The 23738-nt window shown below is 54.4% G+C and overlaps 2 protein-coding genes across 3 annotated transcripts; both read left to right on the forward strand.

Annotated features, from left to right (window-relative positions):
* The first annotated feature begins 6213 nt into the window (after positions 1–6213).
* Positions 6214–7863, forward strand: LOC112821977 (L-lactate dehydrogenase A chain-like). Of its 2 annotated transcripts, XM_025869252.2 has the most exons (2): positions 6214–6994; positions 7264–7863. In XM_025869252.2, exons 1-2 carry the CDS (start codon positions 6308–6310, stop codon positions 7417–7419), a joined length of 843 nt encoding a protein of 280 aa, XP_025725037.1. In that variant the 5' UTR covers positions 6214–6307; the 3' UTR covers positions 7420–7863. The 2 variants fall into 2 exon arrangements, with proteins under 2 accessions (XP_025725037.1, XP_025725036.1); XM_025869251.2 differs by having other exon boundaries at positions 6214–7863.
* Positions 7864–15030: 7167 nt separating this feature from the next.
* PLD4 (phospholipase D family member 4) lies at positions 15031–23704 on the forward strand. The gene is made up of 10 exons (XM_025869247.1): positions 15031–15179; positions 17051–17250; positions 18045–18228; positions 18401–18521; positions 19059–19186; positions 19808–20008; positions 20715–20854; positions 20999–21164; positions 21244–21340; positions 21850–23704. The coding sequence occupies exons 1-10, from the start codon at positions 15153–15155 to the stop codon at positions 22050–22052; spliced, it is 1467 nt and encodes a 488-aa protein (XP_025725032.1). The 5' UTR covers positions 15031–15152; the 3' UTR covers positions 22053–23704.
* The last annotated feature ends 34 nt before the right edge of the window (positions 23705–23738 follow it).

Genomic DNA, 23738 nt, shown 5'->3' on the forward strand with positions numbered 1-23738 from the left:
CTCTTCCCCACGCCAGGTCTGTTCTTCTCCTCAGCTCTGTTCCCCACACCAGCTCTGTTCCCCACACCAGCTCTGTTCCCCAAATCAGCTCTGTTCCCCCCACCAGCTCTGTTCCCCACACCAGCTCTGTTCCACTCCTCAGCTCTGTTCCCCACTCCAGGTCTGTTCCCCACGCCAGCTCTGTTCCCCAATCCAGCTCTGTTCCCCACAACCAGCTCTGTTCCCTTCCTCAGCTCTCTTCCCCACACCAACTCTATTCCCCACATCAGCTCTGTACACCTGAAAATCTGCACCCTCCAACATGTGTACATTGTACTGCAATAAGAATTCAAAACAGTAATAAGGAATGGAAAATGAATGTATTAACATAAAATTGTTCATAATATTCTCTTGCTTTCTTTTTAGTGCCTGTAGGACCTCTTTCTGTGTTCTCATTTTCATCCTAAGTAGTGGTGATTCATACCTTCCCTCTCTCTTGCTCAGTCTTGCTGGGGTCTACCAATTTTATTATTCTTTCCATAGAACCAACTGTTTAGTTTTGTTGATTTTCTCTATGATACATTTGCTTTCTGTTTCATTGAATTTGCTCTTCTTCATTTTATGTTTAGTTGTTAGTTTCCCCCCCTTCTCTGTTTTAAGATTTCTTTCTTCCGTTCTTCTTTCCTTCCTTTATTTTGTGAGATTAAATTTCAGCTTTCCTTCTTTCTGATCTGTGGATTTAAGGCTACAAATTTCCTTCTAAATATAACTTTAGGTGATCTCATAAAGTTTGATACATTGTATTTTCGTTATCATTTGAGTGAAAAAAACTTTAGTACTCATTATTATTTCTTCCTTGGCCCATGAGTTTAGATATGTGTTGCTAAATTACCAAACAAATGAGGATTTTCCAGTTATTCTTTGGTAATTGATTCCTAGCCTATTTCCACTGTAGTCAGAATATATACTTTAAATTATTTCAATCATTGGAAAGGTATAGAGTATGCTTTTTCACCCAGAATATGGATAATTGTAATAAATGCTTCATGTGCCCTTGAAAAGAATATGTACTTCCATTTTCTTGAGAGATATTCTCTCTTGTCAGTTTGATCAGCTTTATTGTGTTCAGGTTTTCAGATATATCCATTAATGTTTTGTTTGCTTGTTCTACCACTTGCTGCAAGGGCTGAGTTATAATCTGCCACTAGTTATGGATTTATCTATTTCTCCTCACAGTGCCATCAGTTTTTCTTTATATATTTTGAAGTTATGTTATTAGGTGCATACAATTTAGAATTGTTATATTGCCGGTTGATGGGCCCTTTGGTCATCATGAAGTCTTCTTTATCACTAGTTATTTTTCTTATCTTAAAGTCTACTTTGTATGATATTAGTATAGCTATGTTAGCTTTTTTCTGGTTAACGTTATCATAACATCCTTTTCATCCTTTTACTCAAGCTTTGTAGATTTTGTTTTATAAAATTCGGTCTGACGATACGTGTTTTGTGATTGGAGTATTTTTAGTACATTTATTGAAATTATCAATGTATTCAACTTTGAATCTGCTTATGTCTGTTATTTGTTCCATTTTTCTTAGGATTAATCAAGTATTATTATTATTATTATTATTATTATTATTCCATGTTTCCCCATTTGCTTGTTAGTAATGCTCTCTTTCATTATACTCTTAGTGGGCACCCAAACAATTATAAAATTCATCCTTCACTTATTAGGGTCCAATGTAAATTGTTCTTTTTACTACTTTCTGGCAATTACTAAATAATTCACAATTGTAAAATTCAATTACAAAATTTATCTTTCACTTATTAGGGCCTAATGTAAGCTTGCACTTTTACCACTTCTTGGGCACTGTAAAGACCTTCCAACGCTTTAAATCTGTCTGCCTCTCCCACCTTAGTGCTACCATGATCAGGCATTTTAATTCTGCAAATAGTGTAAACCCTACAATGAACTAGTAATTTCTACAGTCAACATGCCCTAAGTGTGTTGACATATTTCATCTCTGGTACTCCTCTCTCACTCCTGCATTTCCACGTTTCCGCATGGGATCATTTTCCAATAGACCGTCACTGAGTGTGTTTTTGGCATCAGTTTGCTGTGACAAAATCTCTCAATTTCTCAAGTAGGGGGTCTTTGGAAATGTTTTTATTTTGCCTTTTCCTTTCACCTGGTGTATTGATACAGTATTCTAAGTTGGCAGTAACTTTTTTGTGGCACTTAAAACATAGTGTCCGTTGTCTTCTGGATTTCATTGCTTACGTGGAGAAGTCAAATGTATTATTGTTGCCTTCCTCGATGGTGTCCTTTTTCCTGGCTGTTTTAGACTTTCTTTTTGTTTTTAGTTTTTCTGTGGTTTTCCTACAACTAGGGGCATCTTTGCACTCATCTGTGTTGTGATTTGTGGCCCTTCCTCCAGTGGTGCTGTCTGGCTTTCACTGGTTTGGGGAACGCCTCATGCATTTTCTCTTCAGACACAATTCTGCCCCATTCCCAACTAACCTTGCTTGGTCTCAGCTTATATGTGTGTCAGACCCTCGTGTATGTCCTGTGCGTCTCAGATGCTATTTTCTGTGTTTTCTATGCGATTTTCTCCTTGTGTTCCGTTTTGTATTCTCTACTGACCTACATTACATCCCACCAGTCTTCTGTCAGCTCTGTCCAGTTGGCTGTGGACCCATACGTCACGCTTTTTACTTTGGTGATTTTATTTTTAGTTCTAGAATTTCTTTGATTTAAAAAAATATATTTCATTTCTCTAAGTGAAAATTTCCGTCTTGTCATTTGTTGTTCTGAACATGGTAATCACAGCAATTGCAAAGCTTGTTTGAGAGCCCTGCTACCTGGACCCCGGCTTCTACTCTTGGTTCAGTGTTTTGATGTCGGGTGACTCTTGATTTAAAGTGACAGACACCATGAATGGGGAAAAGAGAGACCCTCTGGATGAAGTCATGTTTCATCAGAGAGGATCGCCCGCAGAGCAGGGATGGATCCCTTCAGTGCAGTCAGGGACTGAGCTGGACGCGGTAAGTCTTGTTCTACTTCTTACGTCTTGTCGGCCCGCCTTTCTAGGGCTCCGCTCTCCAGGAGTCAACAGGAGTCCCGCCTGTGAGTCAGACCAGCTTACCCGCACTCTCCTCCTTTGAAGGAGAGACTGAACTCAATCTTGGGTCCCCAGAACCAAATATTATTGAGCTTTGTTCAACTTTTCAGGCACTCTGTGCTCAGCCTCTTGTCCCTGCACAGAACACAAGTGAGCAAATGCCTCAAGAGAGAGGCCAGCTCTCCGCTCTGCTCCTCTTTCTCTTCAGCACCTGGGGCTCTCGGGTCCTAGAGACTGGCAGACCTGAACTTCGGTGTTTTCCTCCTGGCTTGGTGGATCTGCCAAAACACATTCTGTCTTCTCAGGCCCTCGCACTTCTGCTTCATCTCTGCCAATTGGAACATCTAGAATTGTTAGCTACAGGTAAAATTGCAACCAGACGCAAAGGTGAGATTTTAAGAAAGGGAAGTCCCCACCTACCAGGAGTCGAGGGGGAACTGGAAGCTGGAATGGCCAAGGGGCTGCATTCTAGCACCTCTGGGGGCAGCTATGGGCCCAGAAATATCCCTCATGGCCGAGCTCTCGAGATGTCTGTCCACATGCACTCAGGACAGAGGACTCGTGTGCAGCAAAAGCGGAGGTGAAATTAAGAATCCTGCTCAGAGCTGAGTGTCCTCAAGGCTGTATATACAGGGAGAGGAGTAAGAGAGCCCTCCCCAGGGCCCCGGGAGAGAGCAGGGAAGCTCCTCTCTTTCCCAGGCTCTGGGTGGGAGAAAAAAAAACCTGTGGTCAGAAATGGAAACCTCAGAGAATGCTGAGCAGCTAGTAAACAGAGCTAAAGATGCACCTGAGATGCCTGGACGTCAGCAGGATGCAAAGGTTGAGGTGGAGACCTGCAGCAGGGGAAGGAGAGTCGGAGGGGCAGGACGCAGGGCATAGAAGCTCAGCACACGCTTCGCCTGAATTTCACAATGTTGAGGATACAGAAAATAGGCAGAGGCCATAGCCAAAGAGATAACGGCTGAGAATGTTCTAGAAATGATCACAGGCATAAATCCTCCACTTTAAGAGCTCCAAGCGCCAAGGTGGGTGAATGAGAACCATCCTCACCTGGACATGCCACGCTGAAACCCAGAAGACCCAAGACAGAGAGAAAACCTTGAAAGCAAACAGGGAGGTAAGAGAAGCAGGCTTCAGAGGGACAGCAGGTGGATGGACGCCCGTTCCTCCACGGGGAGCCGCGTCCGAGGTCGGGGCCTTCGGCGACCGGAAGAGAATTGTCACCCAGCTAAACCATCATTCCAGAGTGAGGGAGAGAGACATTCTCGGGTGGTGAAGCCTGGAGCTTTCCTGCTCTCCCAGCCAGGACTCAAGAATCCAGGAAGGATGGGAGCTGAGCTTGGAGAAGGAGGGTGTGCAAGCCCACCGAGTGAAGAAACCGGTAGATGGGCGACACATCTCAGCAGCCCCTGAGAAGGAGACCATGACAGTGACTGGGGAGCATCCCCCAGAAGAGGGGCGCTGGCACCCCAGAGGTAAATGAACAGAATCCCCGCGGCAGTTGTTAGAAGCACAGTTCTTTTTGTTCAGAGGGTGGAGAGAGCACTTAGCAGCAGGCTCTAAAGCCCAGCGTCCCGTTAGATGCCAGGGTGGCCGGCCAGGGAGGGGAAGGTGAGGGAGTTTGCTTCCAGCCACATGGTGGATTCAGGACTTCGAAGAGCAAGACATGGATAAAGGATGACGAAAACACACACAAATGCTTTGCCAGACTCCACGGAGCACGCCTCGGCTGGACTGGGGCCACGGCTGCGGCTCCGTGAGGCCCGGTTAGGCCCTGGTCTGCCTGATGCTGGGGGTTCTGCCTCAGTTGGGGGTTCGCCCAATGCTGAGGGGCTGCCCGACATTGGGGGGCCTGCCCAACACTGGGGGATCTGCGTGATGCTGGAGGTTCACCCGATGCTGGGGGGCCTGCCGGACCCTGGAGGATCTGTGTGATGCTGGGGATTCTGCCCCAGCTGGGGGTTCACCCGATGTTGGGGGGCCTGCCCGACACTGGGGGGCCTGCCCAATGCTGGGGGGATCTGCGTGATGCTGGGGGGTTCATCCAATCAATGCTGGGGGCCTGCCCAACACTGGGGGATCTGCGTGATGCTGGGGGTTCTGCCCCAGCTGGGGGGGGCCTGCCCGACACTGGGGGCCTGCCCGATGCTGGGAGTGATTGAGGACCACTCTCCCCATCAGCGCCCAAAGGTGGACAACCCACTTGCTGGCGAATGAATTTGCAGAAACCTGTTGTGTCCACCTCCGCTTTGGGTAAAAAACAAAAGGAAACAAACTCTGTTGTGTGAAGGGGGCCCGTAGGTAGACGTGGGGTGAAGCGGATGACGAGCTCATGGGGGCAGCCTGGTGTGCGGCCCGCAGACTTGCGGAGAGGCCGCACCGGACTAGGGGGCTGCAGTGAATTAGCCATTCTTGTCATTTCTATAAACTGATGTTTTATTACAATCAGCCCCAAGCGAACTGATCCTCACGATGGACACCAGGAGCCCTGAGAGAGTTGTAAGCTCCGCATTCACACCGCGGGGAACACAGGCTCACCAACTCTCCAGGGGCGTGCGTGGCCTAAGGCCGCTCCCCAGCCCCGCTCTCCTTCCCGCAGAAACCGCACGCAAGCAGTGCTCCCCGCTGCCCCCTCCGCCTGTGCCCAAGCCCTGTGCTGCCCTGGGGTCCCGTGCGGGCTGTGAGGATAATAAACCATAAACCTTTTCCATCCGTGTGGGGTCCTGCCAGACCTCACCCACAGGGACACAATTAAAACAGGGAGTTGGACTGCACCCCTGAAGATGTGGGAGCATCAGGGGTCACCTGGGGGGCGGCCTCATCATAAAGGGGACCTTCTGGGTCTCGGGACTCGGTGTCAGCTCCTTCTTTCCTCAGTCTAACTCAGAAGCCTTGCCCCCACATCCTTCTAAGTTCTAAAAAGAAGGAACAACGAGCCCGGGGGAACCGGCCCTTCCAGCCTCCAGGGCTGGGGCAGTAAATGCCTGCTGTGTGAGCCGCCGAGGCGCAGCTCTGTGCTGCAGGAGGCCCGGCAAGCCGGCAAACATGCTCCGTAGGCACGGGAAGCACATGCGGTGTGTGCCACGCGGGATCAGAAAAGGAACCTGGTCGGAGCCGCTGCCGCCAAGTCCGGATTCGACCTCGCGCGCCGCTGACGCCCGCCCGCCCGACGTGCACTCCCGATTCCTTTCGGTTCTACGTCCAAAATGGCAACTCTCAAAGATCAGCTAATTCAGAATCTTCTTAAGGAAGAACATACCCCCCAGAATAAGATCACAGTTGTTGGGGTTGGTGCTGTTGGCATGGCTTGTGCCATCAGTATCTTAATGAAGGACTTGGCAGATGAACTTGCTCTTGTTGATGTCATGGAAGACAAACTCAAGGGAGAGATGATGGATCTCCAGCACGGCAGCCTTTTCCTTAGAACACCAAAAATTGTCTCTGGCAAAGATTATAATGTGACTGCAAACTCCAAGCTGGTTATTATCACAGCTGGGGCACGTCAACAAGAGGGAGAAAGCCATCTTAGTTTGGTCCAGCGTAACGTGAACATCTTCAAGTTCATCATTCCTAATATCGTAAAATATAGCCCAAACTGCAAGTTGCTTGTCGTTTCCAATCCAGTGGACATCTTGACCTATGTGGCTTGGAAGGTAAGTGGCTTTCCCAAAAACCGTGTTATTGGAAGTGGTTGCAATCTGGATTCAGCCCGGTTCCGTTACCTAATGGGGGAAAGACTGGGAGTTCACCCATTAAGCTGTCACGGGTGGGTCCTTGGGGAGCAAGGAGACTCCAGTGTGCCTGTATGGAGTGGAGTGAACGTTGCTGGTGTCTCTCTGAAGAATCTGCACCCTGACTTAGGCACTGATGCAGATAAGGAACAGTGGAAAGAGGTTCACAAACAGGTGGTTGACAGTGCCTATGAGGTGATCAAACTGAAAGGCTACACCTCCTGGGCCATTGGACTGTCTGTGGCAGATCTGGCCGAAAGTATAATGAAGAATCTTAGGCGGGTGCATCCAATTTCCACCATGATTAAGGGTCTCTATGGAATTAAAGATGATGTCTTCCTTAGTGTCCTTTGCATCTTGGGACAGAATGGAATTTCAGATGTTGTGAAGGTGACTCTGACTGCTGAGGAGGAGGCCCGTTTGAAGAAGAGTGCAGATACACTTTGGGGGATCCAAAAGGAGCTGCAGTTTTAAAGTTTTCTAATGTACCACTTCACTGTCTAGACTATAGCAGGATTTTAGTTGGAGGTTGTGTATATTGTCCTTATTATCTGATCTGTTACTCAAGTAATATTAAAATGGCCTAAGAAAAAGGTCAGTTTCCTAAAGTTCCAAATAGGAATGGTTCACCAAACCCTGCAGCTGTATCCTGGTACTGGATGATACCTGTCTTTGTAGCCCTAAATTGGTTAACGTAAGTTAGCCCCACCGTCTCAGAGGCTCCACTGCCAGAACTGAGGTTGCTCTGCACACCAGATGTGTGTTTACTGTGTGTTCTGTCACTTTGGGTTCCTTCCCCCAACACCCGACATGCCTAGTCCATCTTTTCCAGTCAGTCACGTTCTGGGATCCAATGTATAAATTCAATATTGAGTGTATTGTGCATAACTGTCCTAAAGGATCTTACTTTGTGTACCATGTATGTCAGAATATAGTGTACATGGCCATATAATGTAAAAAGACAATGCAGCCAACTAAGTGTCATACCAACTAAAATACCAAATAAATTTTGAACGGTGGGAAAAAAAAAAAAAAAAAAGAAAGAAAAGGAACCTGTTGGTGGTGCCCGGCTGGCTCAGTCCATACAGCGTGAGACTCTTGATCTCGGGGTCATGAGTTCAAGCCCTGCATTGAGTGTAGAGATGACTTAAATAAATAAACTTAAAAAAAAAAAAAGGAAACCACCTAGCTACACCCCAGTAACACTGAAGAACACCACAGACAAGGAGAATGTTTTAAAAACAACCACAGAGTAAAGAAATCCCTTACACAGGAATGATGGCAGTTTTCTCATCAATAACAGAACCCTAAGGACCTTGGATTCCAGGGTAAATAACTGTCTATCAAGAATTCTGTGCCTGGAGGGGCGTCTGGGTGTCTTAGTCGGTTAAGCGTCTGCCTTTGACTCAGGTCATGATCCCAGGGATCGAGCCCCGCATCGGGCTCCCTGCTCCGCGGGAAGCGTGCTGCTCCCTCTCCCACTCCCCCTGCTTGTGTTCCCTCTCTCGCTGTGTCTCTCTCTGTCAAATAAATAAATAAAATCTTAAAAAAAAAAAAAAAGAATTCTGTGCCTGGAAAGCTATCCTTCAATAACGAAGGAAAATTAGAGACATTTTCATGTTACTAAGGACTGAGTGTCCACCAACACATTCCCACTCAAGGAAAATAACTGGCGACTGAGAATTTTATATCCAGCTGAATTCCTATTCCGGTCAGTTGTGAAGGATATATTTCAGGAGGAGGAATAGTGCGCAGGTCTGAAATGAGAGAAGGAAAGGTGAGCAGATCATTCTCACACACCCTGACGGGAAAAAATGATGATAAGAGGTATAATGTATGGGGCTTAAAATAATAATAATAGTATTACAAGACAGGACAAACTTGAGAGACAACACACGCTGGAGATCATCAGAGATAAAGTACTCGAAGGTCCTTGCACTACACTCAGGAAGAGAGAAAGCTGTTCCTTATGTATGCAAGGTAAAAATCCAAAACCAAGCTAGTGACAATGTGCGGACACGAATGTCTACATCAACTCAACGAAAGAATATTGTGGAAGTAGAACATGCAGTGGGTCTGAGTGGCCTTTTGGGGAAACTGTCCTTCGGGTGGGAAGCCGGTGCCCCAGCCCCGATCCTGGCTGCGTCATCAGAGCCCAGGACACGGCAGGAGAAGTGATGGAGCTCCCTTTACCAGACGTGGTAACCTCCACTTGCGCTGCATGGGTCAGAACCTGCCCTGGGGCCATCACGTGGGCCATAGACAGCGGGAAGAAGGATCCTCTCCACTCTCGGAAATGGTAAGAGTGGTGTGGGTGGGCCCCGGAATGTCCTTCACCGAGAGGATACAGTTAGATCAGGACCAGGAAACAGGAGAAAAATCAGTTGACCCACAAGAGCAAGAAGAGACACAAAGAACTGTATGATGTGGGCCAAATACACAATATGAGGAATGAAAAATGAAATGTAGTGGTAATCACAATAAACGTAAATAGACTAAACTCAGCTGGATCAAGTAAAGATGATCAGGTTAGATGATGTTTTAAATTCCAGTTCTGGGGGCGCCTGGGTGGCCCAGTCGTTGAGCGTCTGCCTTCGGCTCAGGTCATGGTCCCAGGGTCCTGGGATTGAGCCCCGCATCGGGCTCCCTGCTCCGCGGGAAGCCTGCTTCTCCCTCTCCCACTCCCCCTGCTTGTTTTCCCTCTCTGTCTCTCTCTGTCAAATAAATAAATAAAAATCTTAAAAAAATTAAAAAAATAAAAATAAAAAATTAGATTCCAGCTCTGTTACTTACTAGACACAGATCTGAAACACAAGAAGGCACATCAACCTAAGGTAGAAGGGTATTTTTAAAAAGCCACACAAATTTAAACTAAATTAAAATCGGACAACATAGATTTTAAGACAGAAGCTGTTACGAGGGAAGTGAGAGCATATGGTGACAGGTGGTTCAGTCGGGGGAGACAGAGACACCAGAAGTGCCGACTCCACCACGGGAAGCAGGAGTGCGCGTGGGGATCCACAGCCGCACAGCTCTCCCAGTCATTCCTGCGCCGAGGAGACAAAACATTAATCAGTGATGTATGAGATTTGAAAGCACATCCGTGAGCTGGATTTAAAGATGGATCTAGACCCCAGACCCTCCCCAGCGGTGGCTGCGCATTCTTTTCAAACACATTTACAGATTCTGAGCACACATGTGCACACGAGGCCTGTTCTTGACCAACGTTAAAGACGTAGTGCCGCGCGGGCCTTGCTTTCTAACCCAAAGTTGATTAAACTAGGAATCAGTGATGAAGAAAGAAGCTTCACATACACTTGGAAATCTTAAGCCAAATTTCTTTTTTTTTGAAGATTTTATTTTTAAGTAATCTCTACACCCAACATGGGGCTTGAACAAATGACCCTGAGAGATCAAGAGTCGCAGGCTCCAACAACCGAGCCGGCCGGGCGCCCCTAAGCCAGATTTCCAGATCATTCACACGTAAAAGGAAAAACGGTAAAAAATGTAAAATACTCAGAAGTAAATACTGACCAAGTCACATAGGAGATCATGGGGCACAGTGGAAGCAGAGATTTGCAGAAAACAGATCCCTTGGGCACTTTGTAGCAGCAAGGAATAGCTGGAAATTAGAGCCAAACATGCAGTTTAAGGCAGAAAAATAGCCACAGAGCACATGACAGGAAGTAGAAGAATGGATGTAATAAAGGTGAAAAACGGGGACAGATTGAAAATGAAACCGTAATAGAAAAAAAATATAAAAGTTGATTGATTTCTTGGAAAAAAATAAAATCGCCAAAATTCTGGCAAGATCTCCAGCGGGGGAGGGAGAAAGACAAGAGGCATAAAGCCAGTCTGCGGGACGCACGGGGTCATCCCCGTGGACACGGCCGAGTGGACGGCTAGGAAGGCAAGCACTATGAAGAACCTTTGTCAATACAGCTGGCAGTGTCAAACAAAAGGACACATTCCTAGAAAAATAGGATTTGCCAAAGTTGGCTCTCAGAGAAACAGAGAGCCTGAATGGTCCCATAACCAGTAAAGAAATTGAATTCATAATTTACAATCTTCCCACAAAGATGTAAACGATCTAAGATTTCCATGCTCCACCAAAATTAAAAAGAATAAGCCTGTTTTACAAAGTTCAAAACATAGGAATAAAAGGGTGCATACCCAATTCATTCTAGGACTCTAATATTTTTTTTTGAGAGAGAAAGAGAGCTCAAGTGGTGGGGTAGGGGCAGAGGGAGAGAGAGAAAATCTTGAGACGGCTCCATGTCCAGTGTGGAGCCCAGTGCGGGCTGGATCTCGTGACTGTGAGATCATGACCTGAGCAGAAACCAGGAGTTGGAGGCTTAACCGACTGAGCCCCCCAGGCGCCCCTAGGACTCTAATATATTTAAATTCAAAGACCAGGTGAAGCATGAAGAGAAACACGATGTGTCACCAACGGTAGTTGTGGGCACAGATGTACAATTGGAAATCCCTTACTGCTGAAGCCACTCCAACCACACGCAATGTAGGTCACGGTTCTTATGGGGCTATCCCAGGACCCCATGGTTAATTTAACTTGAGAAAATCCCTGATTTACTTCATTAACAGATTCAAGGAGAAAAATAGAGGGTCCTCTTGATGGATGTGTACCAAGCATGTGGTGGTCCTAGTGAAGTGGAGTGACTGGTCTACCCGTCCCGGAGCCTTCGCAGGGCACCACGGGGATGGGGCAGGGCCGCATGGGCACCAGGGTGAGCACATCAGTGGAAGAGAAAAGGAAGACCCACACACATCTGGAGACTTGATAAACACAGAGTCAGCAGAACAGCACGAGAGGACTCCTAATTATCCACCAGGAAAACAGGTCTCATGCCCCAATAACCTGTTCCAGGTAGATGCTTACTTGTGGAAGAACACTGACTTTCTTTTTTTTCTTCTTTGAAAATTTTATTTAAATTCAAGTTAGTTAACATAGGGTGTATTATTAGTTCCAGGGGTAGAATTTAGTGATTCATCCGTTGCGTATAACACCCAGTGCTCATTACATCACATGCCCTCCTTCATGCCCATCACCCGGTTACCCCTTCCCCCCACCTCCCTCCAGCAACCCTCAGTTTGTTCTCTATGATTAAGAACCTCTTATGGCCTCACTCTCTGATTTCATCTTACCTTATTTTTCCCTCCCTTCCCCTATGCTCATCTGGTTTATTTCTTAAATTCCACATATGAGTGAGATCATATGATAATTGTCTTTCTCTGACTTATTTTGCTTAGCATAATACCCTACATTGGGGTGCAGGTGCCCCTTCTTTTCGCTACATCTGTATCTTCGGGGTAAATACCCAGTAATCCAATTGCTGGGTCGTAGGTTAGCTCTATTTTCAACTTTTTGAGGAACCTCCATACTGTTTTCCAGAGTGGCTGCACCAGCTTGCATTCCCACCAACAGTGTAGGAGGGTTCCCCTTTCTCTGCAACCCCGCCAACATCTGTCGTTTCCTGACTTGTTAATTTTAGCCATTCTGACGGGTGTGAGGTGGTATCTCATTGAGGTTTTGATTTGAATTTCCCTGATGGCTAATGATGATGAACACTTTCTCATGCATCTGTTAGCTGTTTCTATGTCTTCTTTGGAGAAGTGTCTGTCTTCTGCCCATTTCTTGACTGGATTCTTTGTTCTTTGTGTGTTGAGTTTGAGAAGGTCTTTATAGATCTTGGAAACCAACCCTTTGTCTGTAGTGTCATTTCCAAATATCTTCTCCCATTCTGTGGGTTGCTTCTTTGTTTGGTTGACTGTTTCCTTTGCTGTGCAGAAGCTTTTTATCTTGATGAAGCCCCAATAGTTCATTTTTGCTTTTTTTCCCCCTGCCTTTGGACACGTGTCGAGCAAGAAGTTGTTGCTGCCGATGTGGAAGAGATTGCTGCTTTTGATGGACTCCTGTGTCACATTGAGGTCTTTCGTCCATTTTGAGTTTATCTCTGTGTGTGGTGTAAGGAAATGGTCCAGCTTCATTCTTCTGCATGTGGCTGTCCAGTTTTCCAAACGCCACTTATTGAAGAGACTTTTTTCCATTGGATATTCATTCCTGATTTGTAGAAGATGAGTTGACCATGGAGTCGAGGGTCCACTCTGGGCTCTCTATTCTGTTCCATTGATCGATGTGTCTGTTTTTGTGCCAGTACCATACTGTCGTGATGATGACAGCTTTGTAATAGAGCTGGAAGTCCGGAAGTGTGATGCCGCCAGCTTTGGTTTTAAAAGACTGACTTTAGAACATGGTGCTTGATTTTTACATCCTTGGTCAGTTATAATAGCGAGAAAACCCTTGCAGAGAAGTCTCAAATTTCAGTTAGTGGTAGTATTTTCTGTAGTGATATTAGAGTTGTTACTTGGAAATTGTGTTGAACCTGTTGTAAGCCAAAGCTAATAAGTAATTATATTAATGTTAGGAACCAAAAGTTTCTGTGGAAGAGAGAAGAGATGTAAGTACAGACCCAAACCAGGGAAGAAACGCTTGCTGTGGTCCCCGAGCAGGACGTGCACCCCCATGTCCACTGCAGCGTGATCCACGAGAGCTGAGACACGGCCCCGACGCACGTGTCCGTCAGGAGACGGACGGATGAAGAAGGTGTGGTGTGTATTCACTCACACGGTTGAATACTACTCAACTGTAAAAAGAAGGAAATCCTGCCACGTGGGTGGACCTGGAGGGCACACTGTGAAGTGAGCTGAGAGAAAGACAAATACCGTATGACCACTTCCAGGTGTGGAATCTGGAAAAACCGAGTTCACAGATACGGAGAGCGGACTGGCAGGTGCCGGGGTCGGGGGAGGGGGGAACACGAGGGGTCGTGAGGACACACCTTCCGTCATCCGGGGGTCCTGGGATGGGATGGGCAACGCGGTGAGCGCGGTGCTGTATCCTGGGAAGCTGCCAAGAGAGCATGTCTTAAACGTCCTCATCACAAGGAAAAACCCTGATCCTGTGAGGTGACGGGTGTTAACCGAACCCCTCATGGTGGTCATTTTGCAGTATATACAAGTCTCGATCGTTATGTTGTACCCTGGAAACCAATGTGTTATATGTCAGTTACATCTCGATAAAACAGGGGAGGGTGGATAATAAAATTAAAAAGCAAGAAAAGAAAGAACACTACTCAGCCCTTGTAATGTTTCGGCTGAGTTGGAAACTTCTTACCGAAGGCTGTTGGCCAGGCAAATGCAGAGGGAATAACGCAGGAAACCAGTGGTCTGCGCCCCCCAGGCGCAGGCTGACAAGGAACCAGGAATCCGCAAGGCGCCCGGGCATTAGCCCTGGGTGCTTGCTGGGAGCAAGGCCGGAAGCACATTTTTCTAACCGTCAGATGTAGTGTCACTCACTCGTGGGGGGGCTGAGAGTCAGGAGGACCTGTGGTCCCTGCCGCCCCCGGATGGCCTTCCTTCAGGATGAGCCGTCTCTGCCTCACTCCCAGAGCCCAGGTAGCAGGGAAGAGGAGCGGAGACTCCGTGGGGAGGGGAGGTGGACCTCCGGGAGGTGGCCAGGTCTGACAGGTGGAGCCCTTGTGATGGGATTAGTGCCTTATGAAAGAGCCCCCAGAGAGCCCCCAGCCCTCCTCTCTTGGGAAGACACAGCGAGGAGAGAACCAGGACCCAACCTGCCGGCGCCTTGGCCTGGTGCTCCCGGCCCCCAGAGCTGTGAGGCGCAAACGTCTGCTATTTACAAGGCGCCCAGTCCGTGTGTTTTGTTATAGCAGCCTGAACAGACTGAGGGAAGCCAGAACTATGCTCCTGGGAACACAGGGCTGATGGTTGAACTCCAGCAGCCATTGTGGGGCCACGAGGCTGCTAGTCGACCCTAGGGATTGGGAGCCAGGATTCCTGAGGAGGGGCCTGGGGGGACCTGGCTCCCCACGGCTGTAAAGCAAATACTGTCTCTAGGCCACCAGCCCCTGAACCTGGTTAGTGTGAGAGAGAAATGACCAATCCTGTTCAAGCCAAGGCTCCTTGGTTCTCTGTGGCTTACACTGAGCCCGCCCGACGCCCAGGCCTGTGGCTAGAGAATGCCTCCACCTTGGGAGATGGGGCCAAGGAGAGAGATTTTCTCTGGAGGTGAAAGTTCCCAGCCCCACCCTCTGGCTGGCCCACCCAGCTCCAGATGTCTGTCTGTCCGGGGTGCAGAGGGAGGTACTCAGGACGAAGAGGAAGTGGCCAGAAGGGGAAGCAGCGGGCTGCAGACAGGAGGCAGGTGGGCTGGGGGTGGAGGCAGCCACCGGAGCCTGCTGCCCGCACAGAGAGCCGAGGGCCTGCAGTCTGTGTCTGGAGCGAGATGCACGCCAAGGCAGGGCCCCCAGAGGTGAGTCCAGGGAGCCCGGGGTTGGGTGGAAGAGCCAGGCCGAAGGCCCCGGGGAAGCCAGCTGCCAGCAAGCCCGGGCCCAGGGGATCACAGAGCCTCCGTCGGGCCTGCAGACCACCCGGTCCTTCTCCAGTCTGGGCCGCGGGGACCACCAGGCCCCCGGGGCCTCCCAGTGAGCTGACAGTGGGCCGTCTGCCCCTGCCGGGGCCTGGCAGCCTCACCCCACGCTTCGCGGGGCAGGAAGTTCCACGCCTGTAGCCATGACCTCTGATGCCTGCAGGGTCCCAGCTGGCGGCTAGTGGGCCACGCTCTCCCCACAGCCAGCCCCAGCCCAGGGCCACGGGCTTGCCGGGGCTGCAGTGCGGGAGCAGCTCCGCAGTCGCCTAGGGCTGCCCTGGGGGCAGCCTCCCCCGGCCCCAGTGCTGTTCCCAGGGGCCAAGAGGAGGAGCGGATGTGCTCTGGGCATCGGAGGTCGGGGAGGTGCCTGGGACAGCTCCAAGTCCCGGATGGGGGCTGCGGGGCTTTGACCTGCCCTCTTTCTGGGACACTTGGGGCACAGAGGGGAGCCGCCAGTCCAAGGATGTCCCTGGTGCCCCCTTCACCCGTCCCCAGCCCCGGGCTTTACACTGTGAAGGCCCGATGAACCCCTGGGGTGGGGGGCGGCACCCTGAGTGTGGCTCTTCCGGGAGGACGGGTAGCAGCGTGAGGCCCTGAGCTCCCCTCTGGGGGTAGGGGGCATCCTGGCTCCCCTCTGGGGGGGGGGCTCCGTCGCTCTGCCTGAAGCCTTGTTCTGGCTTCTCAGGCCCCTCCCTGCACCCCCCGGGGGGCATGCTGCACTCGGGAGCACTTGGCTCACGGTGACATTTGAGGCCGCTACCGGGAACCTGCCTGGCTTCCAGCTCTCTGTGGGAGTAACTGCCCTGAGGGGGCTGCGTCCTGCTGCAGATGGGGAGCCCCACACAGTACCCCGGGCTCCCCAGCACCCCAGCACAACAGCGAAGGGTCCCAGCTCAGCCCCCACCATGCCTTCCCAGCCAGGACCAGTGGTGCTGCCAGAGTCCCAGGCGGGGGCTGCCTGGCGCCGGGCGGGGGGCCCAGCCCTGGGAAGGGAAACAGCTTTCTACGGGTTGTAAGGAGGACCCGGCTGAAAGCAGAAATGGCTCCGGGCCTCTTGCCACACGTGTGGCTGAAAGCAGGAACCGAGACTCAGACACCCAGATGCCCACGGAGAGGGAGACCAAGAGGGGAAAACAGCCCGGGGGCCGGGACAGACGGACACACACACCCACAGACACACACACACAGAGACACACACAGAGACAGAGACACATACACACAGACACCAGCTTCAGGCTCCACACAGAGTCACCACCTGCAGGCTATGCCGCCCAGGGAGCAGTGGGGGGAAGCCCGGCGCTAGGCCTGAGGCTTCGGGTGACACCAGGTCGCCCTGTCAGGGCTGGGACCTCCGCCGAGAGCATCAGTGGCCCTGCCCGGCCCTGCTCCACAGGGCCCACTGCCCATAGGACAGAGAGGCCGGCAGGGCAGAATGGGGGGCCCAAGGGAGGGGGCTCTGTAGCCTCGCGGAACCCCACACCAGAGCAGCAAGGACGAAACCAGCCAGACCAGAGGGCTGCCCTCACTGTCCAACCCCTGTCTCGGGGGGCCCCCCCAGGGACAGCCCCAGGCCACCTGACCGCCCCCCACAGTGGGCTTGGGCCCTGCTCAGCGCCATCTTCCCCTGTCCCTGGCCCACCCGGCCCCCCTGCATACCTGGCCCTCCCTGGGAGCGGGGGACAGTCTCTGTCAGCACCGGAGGGGCCACCCCAGCCCACCCATCTGAGGACCCCCATGGTGACACCCTTCTCCAGTTGCAGGTGCTGGGAATGCTGGCCATGCTGTGGCTTGGCGCTGTGACTCTCGCCTACGTCCTGTGGCAGGTGCACCTTCCCCCGACCTGCGGCCAGCTGCACCCCGGGGAAGGGCCCCTCGGGTCCAGGGGCCATGGCTCCAGCCCGGCCTGGGAGTCCCAGAGAGGGGAGGCCGGGCAGCAGCTGCAGGACTCCTGCCGGTGAGTGAGCCTGCCAGGTCTGCCGGGCAGGCGGCCACACTTTCTGCCCCTCCGCGAGCTTCCACCGTTGGACCTGCCCTGAGGGATAAGCACGGCCCTCTGCCACCTCTTGGAAGATGCAGCTGGCCGGGAAGGCTGGCCCAAGGCCCGGATGGGTTGGGGGGCAGTGGAGTTCAGGTGGACTTGGGGTGCTCTTTGCAACAAACACAGGCCGCCACCTAGGGGCTCTGTCAAGGCTGCGAAGCCGGGTGCCGCCTGGGCTGAGGCTTGTGGCTTCTCAGCTCTCCCATCACTGGGGTGGCGTCGCTGTTCCCAGCTGCTGGGCCGCCTGCCTTCCCACGTTTCCTGCTGTGGGGGGGAGTCCTGCGCATGGTCCAGTCCACAGAGCCCGAGGGGGGCTCCCGCCACCTCCTGGTCCAGCCCTTCCTCGGGGTCAGCTTGGGCTGCCTCCAAAGGTCTCCCCACCAGTAGGCAGCCCAGACCCAAATCTCTGCTCAGAGCAACGGCTCTTGAATAGCAGGGCCCGCCTGGGATTGGGGCGGGGCCCGGGCCTTAACCTGCCCTGCTCTCTCCCTGGCTCTCCCCCCACCCATGGGGGTGTCACCGCCCCCAGCGGGCTGGCTGGGCTCACGCCTGCCCCGTCCAGTCTAGTCGGCTCCCTGTCATGCGCCCTTGGCCTGGGCTCCGGCCCCCTGTTGGCAGCGACCCCTCCGGCCTGGCCAGTGGGCACAGAGCAGACGATATGAGGCAGGTTGGTGGCACCTCTGCTCAGGCCCCATGGGCTCTCTCTGCAGGCTTGTCCTTGTGGAGAGCATCCCCCAGGACCTGCCCTCCGCAGCTGGCTGCCCGTCTGCCCAGCCCCTGGCCCAGGCCTGGCTGCAGCTGCTGGACACCGCCCAGGAGAGCATCCACGTGGCCTCCTTCTACTGGTCCCTCACGGGGCCCGACATTGGGGTCAACGACTCGTCCTCCCAGCTGGTATGCCCCAGCCCTCCCCACCCCGGCTTGATGGCCACAGGCCGTCCACCCCATCCGGTGCCAGGGCACATCTCTCTGTGAGCTGTGGGTGGGCAGGGTGGCCTCCCGGGAGAGGTCTGGGTCCTTTCTAGTTGGCAGGGGGTCACCCCTCATGGCTGGCCTGGCCTTGCAGGGGGAGGCCCTTCTGCAGAAGCTGGAGCAGCTGCTGGACAAGAACATTTCCCTGGCTGTGGCTACCAGCAGCCGGTCACTGGCCAAGAACTCCACAGACCTGCAGGTCCTGGCGGCGCGAGGTGGGTACCTGTCCGGCCTGGGCCCCTGGGCCCAGGGGGAAGCATGGCACCTGACCTGCTGGTGCCATGGGACAAGGAAGGAGTGCAGAGCTGCCTGGGACAGGCCTGGAAAGGCCACCCATGTCCCCCTAGTTCACCAGGAGGCCAGGGCCCACAGGGGCCCAGGGTGGCATGCTTGAAGTCAGCTTCACCCGGGGCTGGTTCCAAGGAGCCAGAGGGTCATTTTCCATGGTGCAGAGCATAGGGTGGCCTTGGGGCCCCCCCGAGCCCAGCTGCTTTGACCTGTGGGTGGGCTCAGGCTGGGAGCTCAGCCGGGGAGCAATCCTTATAAACTGGGCTCTGGGGTGGGGCTGCCCCAAGGCATCCTGGGCCAGGCCATGCCTCTGTTGCCCCACCTGGAAAGTGGGGACGATGATGGTGTGGGCTTAGCAGGACCGCCCTGAGGGCAAATGAGCAGACCCACCACGAAGAATCAGGTTTGCCTTGAAGCTGGTACCCAAGAGCCAGCTCACCACACGGTCCTGACCCCCCGGCCAGGTGCCCAGGTGCGGTTCGTGCCCATGAGGAAGTTCACTGGGGGCGTTTTGCACTCCAAATTCTGGGTCGTGGATGGACGGCACATCTACCTGGGCAGTGCCAACATGGACTGGCGGGCCCTGACGCAGGTGAGTCCAGAGCCCAGGGAAGGGAGACCCGCCTGGAGCTCGTGCACTGCCCGCACTCCCGGGGGCTTGGCCTAATGTCCCGTGCAGCCTTGGTGTAACATGAGTGTAACATCACCCTGCTGCAAACAATCAGAGCTTGGGTCAGGAAGTTACGGAATCCCACACGGCTACTGCACTCACCCCGTGGAATCTCATTTAACCCCATGCAAAGATGTTCCAGTCACTGTATCCAGGGAAACATGCAGACTGCAAAGCACGATCCCTCTTAGGAAAAGCAGTGCATTAAAAACCAGTGCAAGAACGGTGGAGGAAAAGGCAGCTGTGTCTGTTGTGGGACGGGGTCGTGAGGAATGATTTTTGTTTTATGCCTTTTCTATTTTTGTGGTAACAAGCATGCATCGCTTTGATCATTGGCATACGGTGTTCAAGACAAGCAGGGTGCCCTGGGCACCCCACCTCATAGCTTCCCGCGAGCACACTGTGTGTTGTGACTCCGGCAGGCGACACTGCGGTGGGCAGGCTGCCGGTGTGGGGGCCCGCGCTCTGCCCGGGGGGGGGAGGCACAGCCGCACTCTGCCCAGGGGGGCCTCCTCCCACAGCCGCTGCCCTGTCCCCCCGCAGGTGAAGGAGCTGGGCGCCATCATCTATAACTGCAGCCGCCTGGCCCTTGACCTGGAGAAGACCTTCCAGACCTATTGGGTGCTGGGGGCGCCAAAGGCGGTCCTTCCCAGAGCCTGGCCCCAGAACTTCTCGTCCCACATCAACCGCTTCCAGCCCCTCCGGGACCGCTTTGACGGGGTGCCCACCACTGCCTACTTCTCCGTAAGAGGGGCTGAGGGGGCCTGCCAGAGCCCCAGGAACCGTGTCTTGCTGCGGTGCCCACCAGGGCCTCAGGGCAACGGCCTGGGGAGCCAGTGCCCAGGACCCGGCCGCGGTCCCCTGGCCAGCAGCAGCCTGGTGTGCGCAGACCCAGCTCCAGGAGAGGACATGCCATCCACGGGAGACAGGCAGCCCGGGAAGGGGGGCCTCCAAACACCCTGTTGGGTGGGGCCAGGGGGCTTCAGCTCGGGACCAGGGAGGGCCGGGGAGGACCAGCTCATCAAGTGGTTCTGTGGGTCTTCAGGCAGGGAAGGGGGATGGGGCAGGCTGATCCTCTGTCTGGGCGCGTGGGAGCAGACATCCCTCCAGCTGCCCGGTGGCTGGTCTTTAGAGACCCAGCATCAGAGCCAGGGGGGGGGGGGGGGGGGTCCTCGGTGGGGCCCTGCCTGAGCACCTGAGCAGACACAGAAGCCTTTGTTGGTGCAGCCAGATGCCTTGTTCCAGGAAGTCAGGCCAACCTGGAGCTGGGGGGTGGGCTGCCCGCTTCCAGGCTTTCCTGCCGAGACGGAGGGCAGCCCCGAGGCCCCTGTGTAGACCCTCCCCCCTCTCTCCCCACCTCCCCGGGGAGCGCCTCTTGTCTTCTTCCACGTTCCCACGTGCTGGAGGGTGGGTGCATGCTGGGGTCACAGGGACCTCTCTCCCTGGACAGGCCTCGCCACCCATGCTCTGCCCTCATGGCCGCACCCGGGACCTGGAAGCACTGCTAGCGGTGATGGGGGGCGCCAGAGAGTTCATCTACGCCTCGGTGATGGAGTATTTCCCCACCACGCGCTTCAGCCACCCAGCCAGGTGGGTCTGGGCAGGACCCCGGCGGCCCCAGGGGGTGGAGGTCCGCAGGTGGGCCGCTCCTGGCACGGTTCCTCTCCTGCCGGGACCCATGGCTTGCAGGCAGGGCCCCCGTTGGCTCAAGGACCCTGACCCGCCCTCCCACAGGTACTGGCCGGTGCTGGACACTGCACTGCGGACAGCCGCCTTCAACAGGGGTGTGCGTGTGCGTCTGCTGGTCAGCTGCTGGCCCCACACGGACCCCAGCATGTTCCCCGAACTGCGGTCCTTGCAGGCTTTCAGCAACCCTGCGGCCGGTGTCTCGGTGGATGTGGTGAGGACCTGCTCCCCGGGCCGGGCTGGGGGAGGTGGCCCTCCTCCCCTCCTGACAGCTCCCGCTCTGTGCCCCCAAGAAAGTCTTCATCGTGCCGGTGGGAAATCACTCCAACATCCCGTTCAGCAGGGTGAACCACAGCAAGTTCATGGTCACAGAGAAGGCGGCCTACATAGGTGAGCAGCCAGGTGGTGCAGCCCCAGGACCCGGAGTCTTTGAGGGGTGCCAAGCCTGTGCACGTGACACGCGGAGCCCACATAAACCCACAGAAGGGGGACGTGACCCCCCAAGCAGTGACCAGGCCAGGGTGCTGAAGGGGACACTGCTTTTATATCCAGCACGGACCCCTCAGGGCAGCGGGGCTGCTGAAGGGCACGAGGGTCTGCGGGGGCCTCTAAGGACCAGCACAGCACCCAGGGCAGGTGGGAAGGCCTGAGCACTGAGTTTTCAGGACACTGAGTCAGGACAGCTGTCCCGGGCAGACGTGGACGGAGCCCCACACGCGTGGAGAGCTAGCTGGGCCTCCTGCCTCTGAGGGGCTGCCCCAGCTGGGGTTTCTGGCAGCGGGGGGTGGCCACTGTGCCCCTCTGTCCCCAGAGCGTGGCTGAGCCTCACGACTGGGCCCTGCAGAGGGGACTGGGGGAGCCCGGTCACCCAGGGACCCCACCCCATCCACCGCCCCCAGGCACCTCCAACTGGTCGGAAGATTACTTCAGCAGCACCTCAGGGGTGGGCCTGGTGGTCAGCCAGAGAGCCTCCAGCACCCGGCCAGGGGTGCCCACCGTGCAGGAGCGGCTGCGCCACCTGTTCGAGCGAGACTGGGATTCCCGCTACGCCGTGGGCCTGGACGGACAAGCCCAGGGCCAAGACTGTGCTTGGCAGGGCTGAGGTGCAGCTCCGCCCGAGCCCCGGTCCCACAGCTCCCCATGGACGCCGCCTCCCCACCTGTCCCCCTGTTGGGGCTCCAAGCTGCCCGTCCTCACAAGCCCTGCTCAGGGCCAGGACCTCCCAACTCCTGGCAGGTGCAGACTGTTTGCTCACGCCCAGGTCCCGAACCAGCCCCTCTTACACCCCACCTCCTCCAGAGAGCCTTCCAGGATGCTCCTCCCTGACCCACAGAGCCACAATACCCACCCACAAAGGGGGGCTTTAGAATACACAAGCACCTCCCTGCCTGTGTGAGTCCAGCATGGGCTGCAGCCACTCCTCCTGGCCCCAGTTGGAGTTCTGCAGCCCTGACCCTGTGAGGCTGCTGGGCAAGCCTGCTCTGTGTGTCTGCCGGAGCCCAGTCCGCACTCACAGGGACCGGGGGGTGGGGCCGGGGCAGGTGCTAGGACGGGGGGGGGCCAGGACTGTGGGCACGGGTCCTGGAGAGGGAGGTGGGTGCGGGGCTGCTGTCTGGCCCTTAGGACCACGTGTAGTGGACTCGGCACTGTGCGTAGAGGTGAGAGAACCTGGTTTTGAGCCAGGGGTTGGGGCGTGGGGTGTTGGCACCGAGCTGGGGTGGGGACTTGGATACAGGCCTGCTGGGGCTGACCCCGTCCTGGGATGCACCCAGCACTTGCCCTGCAGAGGCGGGGTCTGAATCCTGTTGGACACCTGGGTTCTGACCCTTCTACTGGGTCAGAAGCCTGTCTCAGCGCACCTTGACCTCTCTCGACCCCTGGTTTCTGACCAAGGCTTCAGAGCCCAACCAACCTGTGGAGCCCACCCTAGGCTGGAGCTTGGGGCTAGCTCAGTGACCCAGGGGGCACTGGATGCTGAGGGAGCTAATCAAGTACACACCAGGGCCCTGCTCTCCCACATCCTGGGGTGCCTCTTCCCTGCCCCCCTAGTCCTCTCTGCCCCAGAGTGAGCTGATGGGCTGTCATTGGGCCCCCTACACGTCAGCATACTTGTTGGTGAAGAAGGTCCCTGAGCCCAGCCTGCCCTCCTGCCCAGACCGGCAAGGGTCTGAAAAGGGTGCCGCGGACCCATGCGGCCCTGCAAGGCATCCACGGCCTCTGGGAGCTGGTCTGTGTGTGAGCTGCACTGGGCCAAACCAAGCCCCGGGGCCGCTATGGCAGCTCCCCACGGCTCGCATCCCCTGCCCGTGGACTGCACAGCAATGCCCGTCAGGAGGAGACGCTGTTGCAGCCCCATGTGCTCTCCAGGGCTGCTTGTGGGAGTCTGCTCTCTGGTGCTGGCCCCACAGCTGTGTTGTCCCGGGCCGGTCAGCCACAAGCTAGCAGGGCTCCGTGCTCCAGGCTGTGCTGGGACAAAACCACAGCCAACGGCCCAGTGGCCCTCACCAGTGGCAGCCTCGAAGGCCCGTTCCAAAGCAGACCCCCCGACAGGAGACCCAGCTTGATGAGGCTCAGGAGGTCCTCCGGGGTGCCTTGACGTGACTCCTTCTGGGCCACGGTGGATAGACTCTAAAGTGGTCCTCACGACCCTGCCCCCTGGAACCCATGTCCTGTGTGATCCCCTCCCCGTGGGGGTGGGCACAACCTGTCTTTGCTTGTAACCAATAGAACACACAAAGGTGCTGGAGCATCACAGCCGTGACTGTGTGACATGTTTGTAACCGTCTTG

This window comes from Callorhinus ursinus, unplaced genomic scaffold (assembly GCF_003265705.2).
Source record: "Callorhinus ursinus isolate GAN/ISIS: 27379988/994484 unplaced genomic scaffold, GSC_fseal_2.0 scaffold8, whole genome shotgun sequence".
In the NCBI taxonomy this organism is placed as follows: domain Eukaryota; kingdom Metazoa; phylum Chordata; class Mammalia; order Carnivora; family Otariidae; genus Callorhinus; species Callorhinus ursinus.

Excerpts from the sequence above, each read along its gene's own strand:
- LOC112821977 (XM_025869251.2), top strand. The coding sequence starts at position 6,308 with ATGGCAACTCTCAAAGATCAGCTAATTCAGAATCTTCTTAAGGAAGAA.
- PLD4 (XM_025869247.1), top strand. The coding sequence starts at position 15,153 with ATGCACGCCAAGGCAGGGCCCCCAGAG. Across the intron at positions 18,229-18,400 it reads ACGACTCGTCCTCCCAGCTG|GGGGAGGCCCTTCTGCAGAA; the intron begins GTATGCCCCAGC and ends CTGGCCTTGCAG. Across the intron at positions 18,522-19,058 it reads GCAGGTCCTGGCGGCGCGAG|GTGCCCAGGTGCGGTTCGTG; the intron begins GTGGGTACCTGT and ends CCCCCCGGCCAG.